Consider the following 15601-nt stretch of genomic DNA (forward strand, 5'->3'; position numbering starts at 1 on the left):
GAGAGAGAGGGGGGAGAGGGAGAAAGAGAAGAGAGAGGGCGGATTGGGGGGAGAGAGAGTGGAAAGAGAGGGAGGGGGAGAGGAAGAAAGAGAGAAGAGAGAGAGAGGGGGTGTGGGGGAAGAGAGAGTGGAAAGACATAGAGATAGAGGGTGGGAGAGGGAGAAAGAGAGGGGGGGAGGTGTGGGGGAGAGAGAGAAAAGAGAGAGGGAGTTGGGGGAGAGAGAGTGGAAAGAGAGGGAGGGGGGAGGAAGAAAGAGAGAAGAGAGAGAGAGATAGGGTGGTGGGAGAAGAGAGAGAGAGGGGGTTTGGGGGGGGGGAGAGAGTGGAAAGAGAGAGGGAGGGGGGAGAGGGAGAAAGAGAGAGAAGAGAGGGGTGGGAGAAGAGAGACAGAGGGGGTTTGGGGGGACAGAAAGTGAAAAGAGAGGGGGGGGGGAGAGGGAGAAAGAGAGAGAAGAGAGAGAGAGGGGGTGGGGGGAGAGAGAGAGGAGGTTTTGGGGGAGAGTGGAAAGAGAGAGAGGGGGGTAGAGGGAGAAAGAGAGAGAAGAGTGAGAGATGGAGAGGGGGGTGGGAGAAGAGAGAGAGAGGGGGTTTGGGGGGAGATAGAGTGGAAAGAGAGAGAGGGGGGAGAGGGGGAAAGAGAGAAGAGAGAGGGGGGTGGGAGAAGAGAGAGAGAGGGGGTTTGGGGGGAGAGAGTGGAAAGAGAGAGAGGGGGGAGAGGGGGAAAGAGAGAAGAGAGAGAGAAGAGAGGGAGGCAGTTGGGGGGGGGGAGAGTGGAAAGAGAGAGGGGTGGGGGAGGGAGAAAGAGAAGAGAGAGGGGGTGGGGGGAGAGAGAGAAGAGAGAGGGAGGGGGTTTGGGGGGAAGAGAGAGTGGAAAGAGAGAGGGGTGGGGGAGTGAGAAAGAGAGAGAAGAGAGAGAGAGAGGGGGGTGGGAGAAGAGAGAGAGGGAGTTGGGGGGGAGAGAGAGAGTGGAAAGAGAGAGAGAGGGGGGAGAGGGAGAAAGAGAGAGAGAAGGGGTGGGGGGAAAGAGAGAAGAGAGAGGGAGGGAGTTGAGGAGGGAGAGAGAGTGGAAAGAGAGGAGGGGGGGGAGAGAAAGTAAGAGAAGAGAGAGAGAGAGAGAGAGAACACTGTACACTGAATGATTTTTATGACCCAGACCAACAGCCCTTATCATAACATTCAAACAAAACACGTTTGAGAGAGAGAGGGAGAGAGAGAGAGAGAGAGAGAGAGAGAGGGGAAAATCTCAATTATTTGACAGCTCACACACTTACACAGCTGGGACCACTCAAATAGACAAGGCAAAAAAAAAGAAAAAAAAAAAAGAAAAAAAAGAAGAAAAACCAAGTACACAAACATGAAGACAGCAAACCAACACAATAAGCAGCACCAATGGTTACCTGCTCAAGGAGTCCAGAGAGACAGTGGTCAGGAAATGTTTCCGTGCTATTTTCCCAAAGTGGATGATGGCCTGAGCCGAAGCGTGCACGCCCAGCATGGAGTGATTGGCCTGCACCGGAGAACAGCCAAAAAACTAAACATCGAAATCAATATACATAAAGGTTTGCCTGCACCCGAGAATAGCCAAAAAACTAAACATCAAAATCAATATACAGAAAGATCTGTCTACACTCAAGAATAGCCAAAAAACTATACATCAAAATCAATATTATACATAAAGGTTTGCCTGCACCCGAGAGTAGCCAAAAAACTAAACATCAAAATCAATATACATAAAGGTTTGCCTGCACCCGAGAGTAGCCAAAAAACTAAACATCAAAATCAATATACATAAAGGTTTGCCTGCACTCGAGAACAGCCAAAAAACTAAACGTCAAAATCAATATACAGAAAGATTTGCCTGCACTCGAGAATAGCCAAAAAACTAAACGTCAAAACCAATATACAGAAAGATTTGCCTTCACCCGAGAATAGCCAAAAAACTAAACATCAAAATCAATATACAGAAAGACCTGCCTGCACTCGAGAAAAGCCAAAAAACTAAACATCAAAACCAATATACAGAAAGATTTGCCAGCACTTGAGAACAGCCAAAAAACTAAACATCAAAATCAATACACAGAAAGATTTGCCTGCACTCGAGAATAGCCAAAAAACTAAACATCAAAATCAATATACAGAAAGATCTGTCTACACTCAAGAATAGCCAAAAAACTATACATCAAAATCAATATTATACATAAAGGTTTGCCTGCACCCGAGAGTAGCCAAAAAACTAAACATCAAAATCAATATACATAAAGGTTTGCCTGCACTCGAGAACAGCCAAAAAACTAAACGTCAAAATCAATATACAGAAAGATTTGCCTGCACTCGAGAATAGCCAAAAAACTAAACGTCAAAACCAATATACAGAAAGATTTGCCTTCACCCGAGAATAGCCAAAAAACTAAACATCAAAATCAATATACAGAAAGGTTTGCCTGCACCCAAGAGTAGCCAAAAAACTAATCAAAATCAATATATAGAAAGACCTGCCTGCACTCGAGAAAAGCCAAAAAACTAAACGTCAAAACCAATATACAGAAAGATTTGCCAGCACTTGAGAACAGCCAAAAAACTAAACATCAAAATCAATACACAGAAAGATTTGCCTGCACTCGAGAATAGCCAAAAAACTAAACATCAAAATCAATATACAGAAAGATTTGCCTGCAACCGAGAATAGCCAAAATAGCCAAAAAACTAAATGTCAAAATCAGTATACAGAAAGTTTTGCCTGCACCCGAGAATAGCCAAAAAACTAAACATCAAAATCAATATACAGAAAGGTTTGCCTGCACCCAAGAGTAGCCAAAAAACTAATCAAAATCAATATACAGAAAGACCTGCCTGCACTCGAGAAAAGCCAAAAAACTAAACGTCAAAACCAATATACAGAAAGATTTGCCAGCACTTGAGAACAGCCAAAAAACTAAACATCAAAATCAATAAACAGAAAGTTTGCCTGCACTCGAGAAAAGCCAAAAAACTAAACGTCAAAATCAATATACAGAAAGATTTGCCTGCACTCGAGAATGGCCAAAAAACTAAACATCAAAATGAATAGACAAAGATTTGCCTGCACTCGAGAATAGCCAAAAAACTAAACATCAAAATCAATACACAGAAAGATTTGCCTGCACTCGAGAACAGCCAAAAAACTAAACATCAAAATCAATATACAGAAAGATTTGCCTGCAACCGAGAATAGCCAAAAAACTAAACATCAAAATCAATATACAGAAAGGTTTGCCTGCACCCAAGAGTAGCCAAAAAACTAATCAAAATCAATAAACAGAAAGACCTGCCTGCACTCGAGAAAAGCCAAAAAACTAAACGTCAAAACCAATATACAGAAAGGTTTGCCAGCACTTGAGAACAGCCAAAAAACTAAACATCAAAATCAATATACAGAAAGGTTTGTCTGCACTCGAGAAAAGCCAAAAAACTAAACGTCAAAATCAATATACAGAAAGATTTGCCTGCACTCGAGAATAGCCAAAAAACTAAACATCAAAATGAATAGACAGAAAGATTTGCCTGCACTCGAGAATAGCAAAAAAAACTACACATCAAAATCAGTATACAGAAAGATTTGCCTGCACTCGAGAATAGCCAAAAAACTAAACATCAAAATCAATATACAGAAAGATTTGCCTGCAACCGAGAATAGCCAAAAAACTAAATGTCAAAATCAGTATACAGAAAGTTTTGCCTGCACCCGAGAATAGCCAAAAAACTAAACATCAAAATTAATGTACAGAAAGATTTGCCTGCACTCAAGAATAGCCAAAAAACTAAACATCAAAATTAATATACAGAAAGATTTGCCTGCACTCAAGAATAGCCAAAAAACTAAACATCAAAACCAATATACAGAAAGGTATGCCTACACTCGAGAATAGCCAAAAAACTGAATGTCAAAATTAATAGACAGAAAGATTTGCCTGCACTTGAGAATAGCCAAAAAATTAAACGTCAAAACCAATATACAGAAAGATTTGCCTGCAACTGAGAATAACCAAAAAATGAAAACATTAAAACTGATATACAGAAATATTTTCCGGCATCCACACTAAAACCGATAAACGGAAAGATTTGCTTGCACCTGAGTTTACCCCCCAAAACTTAAACATTAAATTAATATAGAAAGATTTGCCTGCACCTGAGTATAGCCAAAAACTAAAACATTAAAATAATCAACAGAAAGATTTGCCTGCACCTGTGTATAGCCAGAAAACCAAAACATTAAACTTAATAATCAGAAAGAATACTGATAAAACAGCAATCCCTACCATCAGGATGAACTTACAATGATCAAGCATATGAAAGCAACATTTTCTTTTCATAAAGACACGACCTAAATGCTTTCTGACATGCACACAACATATCTGCTGAAAAACAGAAGAAGCTGTAAATGGCAATATATGTGTGATTCAGATTTAGTCAAAATGCTAAGTGTGCCTGACTATGGGTTTATTCATACACAGTCCAGCACATTTTATATAATTGTAGTAAGAAGAGAGAACAGGAAAGTGTCTAGGTCTGAGATAGGAGCTGGTGTGTGTTGCTGTGAATGTAGAGAACAGGACAGTATCAAGGTCTGAGATAGGAGCTGGTGTGTGTTGTAGTGAATGTAGAGAACAGGACAGTGTCTGAGATAGGAGCTTGTGTGTGTTGCTGTGAATGTAGAGAACAGGACAGTATCAAGGTCTGAGATAGGAGCTGGTGTGTGTTGTAGTGAATGTAGAGAACAGGACAGTGTCTGAGATAGGAGCTTGTGTGTGTTGCTGTGAAGGTAGAGAACAGGACAGTGTCTGAGATAGGAGCTTGTGTGTGTTGCTGTGAAGGTAGAGAACAGGACAGTATCAAGGTCTGAGATAGGAGCTGGTGTGTGTCGTAGTGAATGCAGAGAACAGGACAGTGTCTGAGATAGGAGCTTGTGTGTGTTGCTGTGAAGGTAGAGAACAGGACAGTATCAAGGTCTGAGATAGGAGCTGGTGTGTGTCGTAGTGAATGCAGAGAACAGGACAGTGTCTGAGATAGGAGCTGGTGTGTGTCATAGTGAGGATAGGAAGAGAATACAGGGCCTGTGTCTGACCTGATCCTGGAGGTTCTGAGAGTCAAAGTGGTTGACAATCAGCTGGTAGTGGTGCTGCCGCCACGTGAAGATGTCGCTCCAGTGAGACAGGTCATCCGAGATCATCGGCAAACGGTTCCTACGAATGCCGAGGTTGTTAGCTGTTACCACGGAAGCTGACATGTGTGTGTATTCATGCGCACATGTTGTGTGTATGTGCATATGTGTGAGCGTGTGCGTGGACATGAGTGAGTGAGTGTGTGTGTGTGTGTGTGTGTGCGTGCGTGTGTGTGTGTGTGTGCAAGTGTCCGTGGTTGAGAGAGACAAAAAACAAAAACAAAACAAAAACAAACAAAAAAACAACACAAAGTCATCATTTTCCTGCAAACCTCCTTCAAGCCTTGGAAATAATCCCAACACAGCACATTTCCAACACATTTTGTTATACAACACGGGTTGCTGATACTTTCTTCTGCCCACAACAAGCAGCAAAAACCAAAGGGATGAGCCCCGCTGACAGGAGAGAGACTAAAGGTGAGAGCAGGATAAGATGGAGTGATGGCCTAGAGGTAATGTGTCTGCCCAGGAAGCGAGAGAATCTAAGCGCGCTGGTTCGAATCACGGCTCAGTCGCCGATATTCCTCCACTAGACCTTGGAGTGGTGGTCTGGACGCTAGTCATTCGGATGAGACGATAAACCGAGGTCCCATGTGCAGCATGCATTTAGCGCACGTAAAAGAACCCATGGCAACAAAAGGGTTGTTCCTGGCAAAATTGTGTAGAAAAATCCACTTCGATAGGAAAAACACCTAAAAAAAACTACACGCAGAAGAAAAAAAAAAAAAAATCAAGGGTGGCGCTGTAGTATAGCAATGTGCTCTCCCTGGGGAGAGCAGCCCGAATTTCACACAGAGAAATCTGTTGTGATAAAAAGAAATACAAATACAAAGATAGGACAGATTTTCATTGTAAATTTGTCTTTAGACTCGAGTACGAGATAACATAAAACACACAAAACAGAATCATATTTTTTTAGATCATGAACGTTCATTCAAAACATGCGAGGGTGACGCACTTCCATGTCTTGACGATGGCCTTCATGTCGTGGATGCTGGAGCTGCGGTTGATGTTGCCGGGCTGCAGACCCTGACTGATCTGCATGGCCTCCTGAAGCTCCATGATCTGCTGGGCAGCCTGCAACACAGAACATCCACCATCTCTTAGTGTCAGGGTGTGCAGCCAGTCGTGTCTGACTACCTAACCACCATCAGAACAGCAGAGGAGGTAACTGCTGTCTTGACTATCTGGGCTGGCAACTGCTGTCTTGACTATCTGGGCTGGCAACTGCTGTCCTGACTATCTGGGCTGGCAACTGCTGTCCTCTGTCCCGACTATCTGGGCTGGCAACTGCTGTCCTGACTATCTGGGCTGGCAACTGCTGTCTGTCCTAACTATCTGGGCTGGCAACTGCTGTCCTGACTATCTGGGCTGGCAACTGCTGTCTGTCCTAACTATCTGGGCTGGCAACTGCTGTCTGTCCTAACTATCTGGGCTGGCAACTGCTGTCCTAACTATCTGGGCTGGCAACTGCTGTCTGTCCTATCTGGGCTGGCAACCGCTGTCCCGACTATCTGGGCTGGCAACTGCTGTCCCAACTATCTGGGCTGGCAATTGCTGTCCCAACTATCTGGGCTAGAATCTGATTCTAGTAGAGAGTGTCCTGCCCAATCTACAAAACCACTCTCTCAGCCAAGAGGGCTTATGAACTGTCAGCTTTGGGATGGTTCCCAAAGCCAACTAGCCCCCAAGGCTGCAGCACTAAGAGCCAGCACAATCTTGTCTCCTAGTTTGAGTCATAGTCTTTGAATATGAATTCAAACACATCAACTTGAGTGGTGGCCTTGTGTTTGATGTTTGCTTGAGAGGCAAGAGAATCTGAGCATGGAGGATTTGAATCCCACACCACACTTACTTTACTGTACAACACTAAACTGTACCACATATCATACCAACTATATAACACAATATCAAATCACACATATCACACTGTATTGTACTGTACCACACACCAACCACACTATACAAACACACCAGAACAAACCATATTGTACTGTACCACATTATACTAAACGTATCTTACAGTACTGTACCACACTACGAACAGTACCAAACCACACCATAGTATACCATACTGTACCACACCACACCATACTATACTGTATCCCACCACCCACACCAAAACATTACCACACCACACCATAGTATGCCATACCCCACCACAACACATCATACTATACCAAACTGTACCCCTCCCCCCACCCCCAACACAACACCAAAACAGTACCACACCACACCATACTATACCATACCCCACCACACACACACCACACCAGAACAGTTTCACACCACACTTCACTGTATTCTACCACACCACACCACACCACAACACCCGAACAAACCCTGCCCCAACCACACCACACCACCCAAACAAACCCTACCTCAACCACACCACACCACCCTAACAAACCCTGCCCCAACCACACCACCCGAACAAACCCTACCTCAACCACACCACACCACCCGAACAAACCCTACCTCAACCACACCACCCAAACAAACCCTGCCCCAACCACACCACACCACCCGAACAAACCCTACCTCAACCACACCACACCACCCGAACAAACCCTACCTCAACCACACCACACCACCCGAACAAACCCTGCCCCAACCACACCACACCACCAGAACAAACCCTACCTCAACCACACCACACCACCCGAACAAACCCTGCCCCAACCACACCACACCACGACACCCGAACAAACCCTGCCCCAACCACACCACACCACCCAAACAAACCCTACCTCAACCACACCACACCACCCGAACAAACCCTGCCCCAACCACACCACACCACCCGAACAAACCCTACCTCAACCACACCACACCACCCAAACAAACCCTGCCCCAACCACACCACACCACCCAAACAAACCCTGCCCCAACCACACCACACCACCCGAACAAACCCTACCTCAACCACACCACACCACCCGAACAAACCCTGCCCCAACCACACCACACCACGACACCCGAACAAACCCTACCCCAACCACACCACAGCAAGACACCCGAACAAACCCTGCCCCAACCACACCACACCATGACACCCGAACAAACCCTGCCCCAACCAGAGCACATCAAGACACCCAAACAAACCCTACCTCAACCACACCACACCACAACACACCAAAAAAAACCCTACCCCAACCACACCACACCACAACAACACATTCATACAAACCCTACCCCAACCACGCCACAAGACACCCGAACAAACCCTGCCCCAACCACACAGCAGATGGGGGAGGGAGGTCAGTGCTGTTTACCTGCAGCAGAGGGACGTGGATGTGGGACACGATGCTGGGGAGACGTCTCCAGTCCTTGATGGCCAGGTTGCTGCTCATCTCCACCTGGCGCTCAATCTGTTCCATCGACAAACAACGTTACCAGGGAAATTCGTTAGGTTTTTCTCCTGACCCACTTTGTAACGCTACCACACTACACACCATGCTATACTGACACTGAACAACATGCATTGTGCTCACTTAATTTTCTATAGGTACTGGAGTATGTTTGTGTGTGTTTCATAATGTAAAAAATTGAATAAAAAATGTTTGAAAAACAAAACAACAACAAAAAACAAACTAACAAAAAACCATACATTGTGCCACTTTGTGACGCTCTGAACATACACCATGCAACACGCTGTCACTTTGTGATGATCTGAACACCACACATCGCAACACGCTGTCACTTTGTGACACTCTGAACAACACACACCATACAACATGCTGTCACTCTGTGACACTGAACAACACACACCATGCAACACGCTGTCACTCTGTGACACTGAACAACACACACCATGCAACACGCTGTCACTCTGTGACACTGAACAACACACACCATGCAACACGCTGTCACTCTGTGACACTCTGAACAACACACACCATACAACACGCTGTCACTTTGTGACACTGAACAACACACACCATACAACACGCTGTCACTTTGTGACACTCTGAACAACACACACTAAGCAGCACTCTGTCACTTTATGATACTCTGAACAACACAATGTATAACCTGCTGTAAACCTGAAACACTCTGAACAACATTCACAGTGCAACACGCTGTCACTTCTTGACAGTTAACAATATATGCTGTGCAACACGCTGTCAATTTGTGGCACTCGACTTAATCACCACATACTGTACAACATACTGCCACTCTCTGTGGAATCACAATATACTGTAGAACACACTGTCACTGTGTAATCACCATATACTGACAAAGTGTACAACACACTGTCACTGTGTAATCACCACATAGTGTACAGCATACTGTCACTGTGTAATCACCACATAGTGTACAACACGCTGTCACTGTCTGTGTAATCACCACATACTGTACAACACACTGTGTAATCACCACATACTGTACAACACACTGTGTAATCACCACATAGTGCACAACACACCGTGTAATCACCACATAGTGTACAACACAGTCACTGTCCGTGTAATCACCACATAGTGTACAACACACTGTCACTGTGTAATCACCACATAGTGTACAACACACTGTTACTGTGTAATCACATACTGTAAAACACACTGTCACTGTCTGTGTAATCACCACATAGTGTACAACACACTGTCACATAGTGTACAACACACTGTCACTGTGTAATCACATACTGTAAAACACACGGTCACTGTCTGTGTAATCACCACATAGTGTACAACACACTGTCACATAGTGTACAACACACTGTCACTGTGTAATCACATACTGTAAAACACACTGTCACTGTCTGTGTAATCACCACATAGTGTACAACACACTGTCACTGTCTGCGTAATCACAACATACTGAACAACATACTGTCACAGTGTAATCACCACATAGTGTACAACACACTGTCACTGTGTAATCACCACATAGTGCACAACACAATGTCACTGTCCATGTAATCACCACATACTGTACAACACACAGTCACTGTCACTTTCTGATGATCCATTTTATCCACACAAACTGAACCAACACATAGTCACTTTGACCTAGGGTTGCCTTCCCAAATGACTATCTGGTTACGAGAAAATTCCGAGAAAAACACATCTGAATTTTGTATGACACTACAACTTCGTGTTTTACAAACATTCTAGCTCATTATTATCATACACTGCTTACAGATATAGTTACAAATACATTCAGTTCAAATGTTCTAAACTGTGAAGACCAAGTTGTTTTTCTTTTTCATCTAATTGCCCTTGGTCTAACACGAATCTAAGCTGGTCAGCATCTGGCATTCACAAAAAATCCCAGTCTGATAGCAGTGCCCCAAGGACCGGTCTATCCTGAAGGGCGTTTCGATACAGAGTAAATTTCAACAAGTGAGCGTAATGAGAGTTTAGCTACATGGTCCATCACTCTGTTTTATCGACACATTCTGAACCGGCACACTGTCGCTGTGCTGAGAGAGGAACCAGTGACATGCTCACCATGTTGAGGTGGGGCTCGTCAGGGTGACAGATGTTGATGTAGCCTCGGTACAGGTGCACTTTCCATGCCAGCTCTTTCGGGCAGCTCTGTTCCACCTGCCAATAATGGTGAACATTTCATGACAGTTTAATGAAAGGCACACGACCACATAAGTTTTGTGAAGGACACATGCCCCATTAAAAAGGACATCACAGGCGTGTAAAGGGCACACATTTTCATGAACATATCTTAAAAGTTTGTCAAGGGCACATGTTCCCATGAACAGGTCATCAAAGGTTTGTCAAGGGCACATGTCCCCATGAACAGGTCATCAAAGGTTTGTCAAGGGCACATGTCCCCATGAACAGGTCATCAAAGATTTGTCAAGGGCACACGTCCCTATGAACAGGTCATCAAAGATTTGTCAAGGGCACATGTCCCCATGAACAGGTCATCAAAGGTTTGTCAAGGGCACATGTCCCCATGAACAAGTCATCAAAGGTTTGTCAAGGGCACATGTCCCCATGAACAGGTCATGACAGTTTTTATGAAAGGCACACAACCAAATAACAGGACCTTACAGTTTTGTGAAAGACATGTCCCATTAAAAAGGACATCACAGGCTTGTGAAGGGCACACATTTTCATGAACATGTCATTAAAAGTTTGTCAAGGGCACATGTCCCCATGAACATGTCATCAAAGGTTTGCGAAAGGCACATGTCCCCATGAACAGGTCATTAAAAGTTTGTCAAGGGCACATGTCCTTATGAACAGGTCATCAAAGGTTTGTCAAGGGCACAAATTTTCATGAACATGTCATTAAAAGTTTGTCAAGGGCACATGTCCTCAAAGGTTTGTCATGGGCACATGTTCCCATGAACAGGTCATTAAAAGTTTGTCAAGGGCACATGTACTTATGAACAGGTCATCAAAGGTTTGTCACGGGCACAAATTTTCATGAACATGTCATTAAAAGTTTGTCAAGGGCACATGTCCTCAAAGGTTTGTCATGGGCACATGTTCCCATGAACAGGTCATTAAAAGTTTGTCAAGGGCACATGTACTTATGAACAGGTCATCAAAGGTTTGTCATGGGCACAAATTTTCATGAACATGTCATTAAAAGTTTGTCAAGGGCACATGTCCTCAAAGGTTTGTCATGGGCACATGTCCCCATGAACAGGTCATTAAAAGTTTGTCAAGGGCACATGTACTTATGAACAGGTCATCAAAGGTTTGTCAAGGGCACACATTTTCATGAACATGTCATTAAAAGTTTGTCAAGGGCACATGTCCTCATAAACAGGTCATCAAAGGTTTGTCAAGGGCATGTCTTCATGAACAGGTCATCAAAGGTTTGTCAAGGGCACATGTCCCTATGAACATGTTATCTCAAAGGTTTGTCAAGGACACATGTCCCCTATAAACAAGACTTTGCAGTTTTGCGAAGGATACATCCCCATAAACAAGATATCACACAACTTTCTACCCCAAGCAAAACCACTGTCACTCTGCTTGTCATTTTGAATCCACAGATGTGTTCATGACCACATGCTGTAATTTATTCTAATGTCTTTGATCAGTTCCAGTTTCAAGGTGTCAATGCATGCAGGCTGATACATATATGCTACACATTTGCATTATGAAAGAAAAAGATGAAAAAATAAAAAAAGGTAAGAAAAGGAGTAGACGCTTAACCTCTGCATAAACCCAATGCACTGGTATGTACACGTATGTACACGAGTGGGCTTTTACATGCATGACCGTTTTTTACCCCGTCATGTACGCAGCAGCCATCCTCCGATTTCGGGGGTTGACATTCATTTGACAATGCTCACCTGACTCAGGGCGTCTTTCATCAGTGCCCAGTTCGGAACACGCCAGGCTGACTCCAGGACCAGGTATGCATTGGAGTAGCCCTTGTTGTTGGCAAAATCCAACAGGATGTCCCACTGATTCAGCTCCTTGGAGCACCTGCCGTGTACAACACCAGGAGTCTGTATTTTTTCAAATATTTTTTAAACTGTTGGTTATAGTCCAGCCCTGACCGCACAGGGCCGTATCAGGGCTGGCACACCATGCAAACGCTCAACCGCGTCAACACAAAACTATCACATCTAAAAAAACAAACAACCCCCCCCTCCCCACCCCCAGTAGTAGTAGTAGTAGTAGGCCTCCTTTGGTCATGGCTGATTTGTCCAGCAGCTGACAGTTTGTCCTCACCAATCCGTAGCTGATTCTTGAGAGTGCTTCTCCATTTGTTGCGGTCATCTGCAAGATCCTCCCAGGACTCAGTGTTGATCTCAAGTGCCTTCATGTCATGTTTGCAAACGTCTTTGTATCTCAGCTGTAGGCGGCCGATGCTTCTCTGCCCCGTGGCGAGCTCTCCATAAATGAAGTCTTTTGGGATGCGACCATCTTCCATGCGGCGAACATGGCCCAGCCAGCGCAGCCATCTCAGCATGGTATACATGGTCGGGAGGCCTGCACGAGTCAGGACTTCGGTGTTTGTCACCTTGTCTTGCCAGGAGATCTCGAGTATGCGCCGTAGGCTTCTCGGGTGGAAGGTATTGAGCCTTTTCTCCTGACGAGCATGTGTGGTCCACGCCTCACTGCCATACAGCAAGGTGCTGAGGACGCAGGCGTTGTATACAGCCATCCTTGTCTTCGTGGTCAGCTTGGGATTTGTCCACACTCTTTGTGTGAGGCGGGCTAGCGTTGTGGCTGCCTTCCCGATCCTCTTGTCGATCTTGGTGTCAAGGGAGAGGTTGTCGGTGATGGTGGACCCAAGGTAAGTGAATTGATGGATGGCTTCAAGCTCGTAGTCATCAATGGTGATGGCTGGTGGAGATGGCGTGTCTTGGCCTAGGATATTTGTCTTCTTGAGACTGATGGTCAGACCGAAATCTTTGCAGGCCTGGGAGAAGCGGTCCATTAGTGACTGCAAGTCCCGCTGGGTGTGGGTCACAACTGTGGCATCGTCAGCAAAGAGCATGTCTCTGATGAGGGCTTCACAGACTTTTGTCCTTGCTCTGAGGCGGGCGAGATTGAAGAGCCTGCCATTTGATTTGGTCCGCAGGTAGATCCCTTCTTGCGCTGTGCTGAATGCATGTCTCAGGAGAAGAGCAAAGAAGATTCCAAACAGGGTGGGGGCGAGGACACAGCCTTTTTTGACACCGCTGCGTACGTCGAAGGGCTTGGAGAGGTTACCATTAAACTGCACCGTCCCTTTCATGTTGTTCCACTCCCCAAAATAAACAAGACAAACCCCAAAAACATAGTTCAGGACACATTTTCTTAACCATTTAGCTCCTTAGGGCAAAATAAGACGAGGCCGTGCTGAGTATGTCAACCCTTCCACCTAATTTACCAACCCTAGATTACAAAGAATCATAAAAAAAGGATTAAAAACATAACAGAAAAACTTCAAAGCCAGTGTTCAGTGGGTTATGGAGACATGAAAATACCCAGCATGCACGAACCATGACAGAGTCATCGGCAAGTCGATGTTGGTCGTGTAGTGGAAAGAAGAAGTGTGTAACGTGTTTCTCACCTGATCCAGTGCTCCTCCCACATGCGGTACTCTGGAATGACAGTGGACGTGGCCGGAGATGTGTTGTGATCCTGCCGGGCCTTCCCCATCACCTGCACAAAGTTTTGCACCTGTCATGCCTTGTAAACCCTCGTCAACACTTCTTGTGCTGACCTGTCCTTTTGTGAGTGGGAACTTTCGCACCACTGATCACCATAAAAACTCACTCCATCATCATCTTCTTCTTTATGGGCTGTGACTCCTGCATTCACTCATATACTCAAAAAGGGAAAATCAATCAGCCAGGACGAATCACATCCAGCTTTTGGGATTTTCGAGATGCTCCCCTCTGGTCGTCGGTACAGAAGTATAAGGACGAAAACCAGTCGCTTAGCCAGTAGCTTTTCCCCCAAAGCAATCAATGCCCTGTTTCTCGAACAAATCCAGTATGATCAAAGAGAGTTGTGCAATCAACAACCACTTACCTGAAGATCTGGTCATCAGCCCCATCCACACGTGATAAGCAGCTTATGTTTTAAAGTGTGTGTGTGTGTGTGTGTGTGTGTGTGTGTGTGTGTGTGTGTGTGCGCGCGCGCGCGCGTGCGTGCGTTCACGCGCAAGTTCTCATATTGATATGCACATGTAGGTGTCCTAAATTCTACTGTATCTGTGTTTGTGTATGATTTTCGATTTATGTTTGTGCCTTTTATGTACTACCCCCCCACCCCCCAATATTCCTTGTGACCCCGATACACTTGGTAATAAAGACATATTCTATTCTATATATATGAGGTGGGCTTTTACGTGTATGACCATTTTTACTCCCACTATACAAGCAGTCACATAGGGGTGGGGTGGGGGGGTTGCATGCCAAGTACATTCTTGTTCCCCAAACCCATCAAACACTGACATGGATTACAGGAACTTTAACTGGTTCAGGCACAAGCAGGTCTGCACATCTGTTGACCTGTGAGATCGGATAACTCTCTGCCCTTTGCCCACCAGACCCCATGACCACGATTCAATCCAATGCTTTAACCACTCAGGTCAGCTTATCTCTGTGTCGTTATCAGTATCAGTGTCAGTAGCTCAAGGAGGCGTCACTGTGTTCGGTCAAATCCATATACGCTACACCAGATCTTCCAAGCAGATGCCTGACCAGCAGCGTAATCCAATGCACTTAGCAGGCCTTGAGAAAAAAAACCAAACCCCCCCCGCACCCTCCCCAAAAAAAACACATCATCATAGAGAGAGAGAGAGAGAGAGAGAGAGAGAGAGAGAGAAAGACACAGACAGACAGAGAGAGACACACACACAGACAGACAGAGAGAGATGCAGGGAAAGACATAGCAAGAACATGGCTACCTATAAGCACTTCTAAATCATTGGCAGAATTTCAAATGCCAATGCACAGTATGAAAAAAACATGAAAA

At 45.0% G+C, this 15601-nt stretch overlaps 1 protein-coding gene across 4 annotated transcripts in view; it reads right to left on the minus strand.

Moving 5' to 3' along the window:
* LOC143299390 (transformation/transcription domain-associated protein-like) overlaps positions 1-15601 on the minus strand; it is a 132354-nt gene that overhangs the window by 35522 nt on the left and 81231 nt on the right. For all 4 annotated transcript variants that reach the window (XM_076612590.1, XM_076612582.1, XM_076612574.1 and 1 more), the window contains exons 50-56: positions 14190-14281; positions 12475-12610; positions 10655-10750; positions 8474-8569; positions 6157-6275; positions 5103-5220; positions 1399-1508 (exon numbers count right to left, since the gene is read on the minus strand). In XM_076612590.1, coding sequence (XP_076468705.1) covers positions 1399-1508; positions 5103-5220; positions 6157-6275; positions 8474-8569; positions 10655-10750; positions 12475-12610; positions 14190-14281 — 767 coding nt within the window. The remainder of the gene's footprint in view (positions 1-1398; positions 1509-5102; positions 5221-6156; positions 6276-8473; positions 8570-10654; positions 10751-12474; positions 12611-14189; positions 14282-15601) is intronic.

Source organism: Babylonia areolata, chromosome 2, assembly GCF_041734735.1.
Source record: "Babylonia areolata isolate BAREFJ2019XMU chromosome 2, ASM4173473v1, whole genome shotgun sequence".
NCBI classification, from domain to species: domain Eukaryota; kingdom Metazoa; phylum Mollusca; class Gastropoda; order Neogastropoda; family Buccinidae; genus Babylonia; species Babylonia areolata.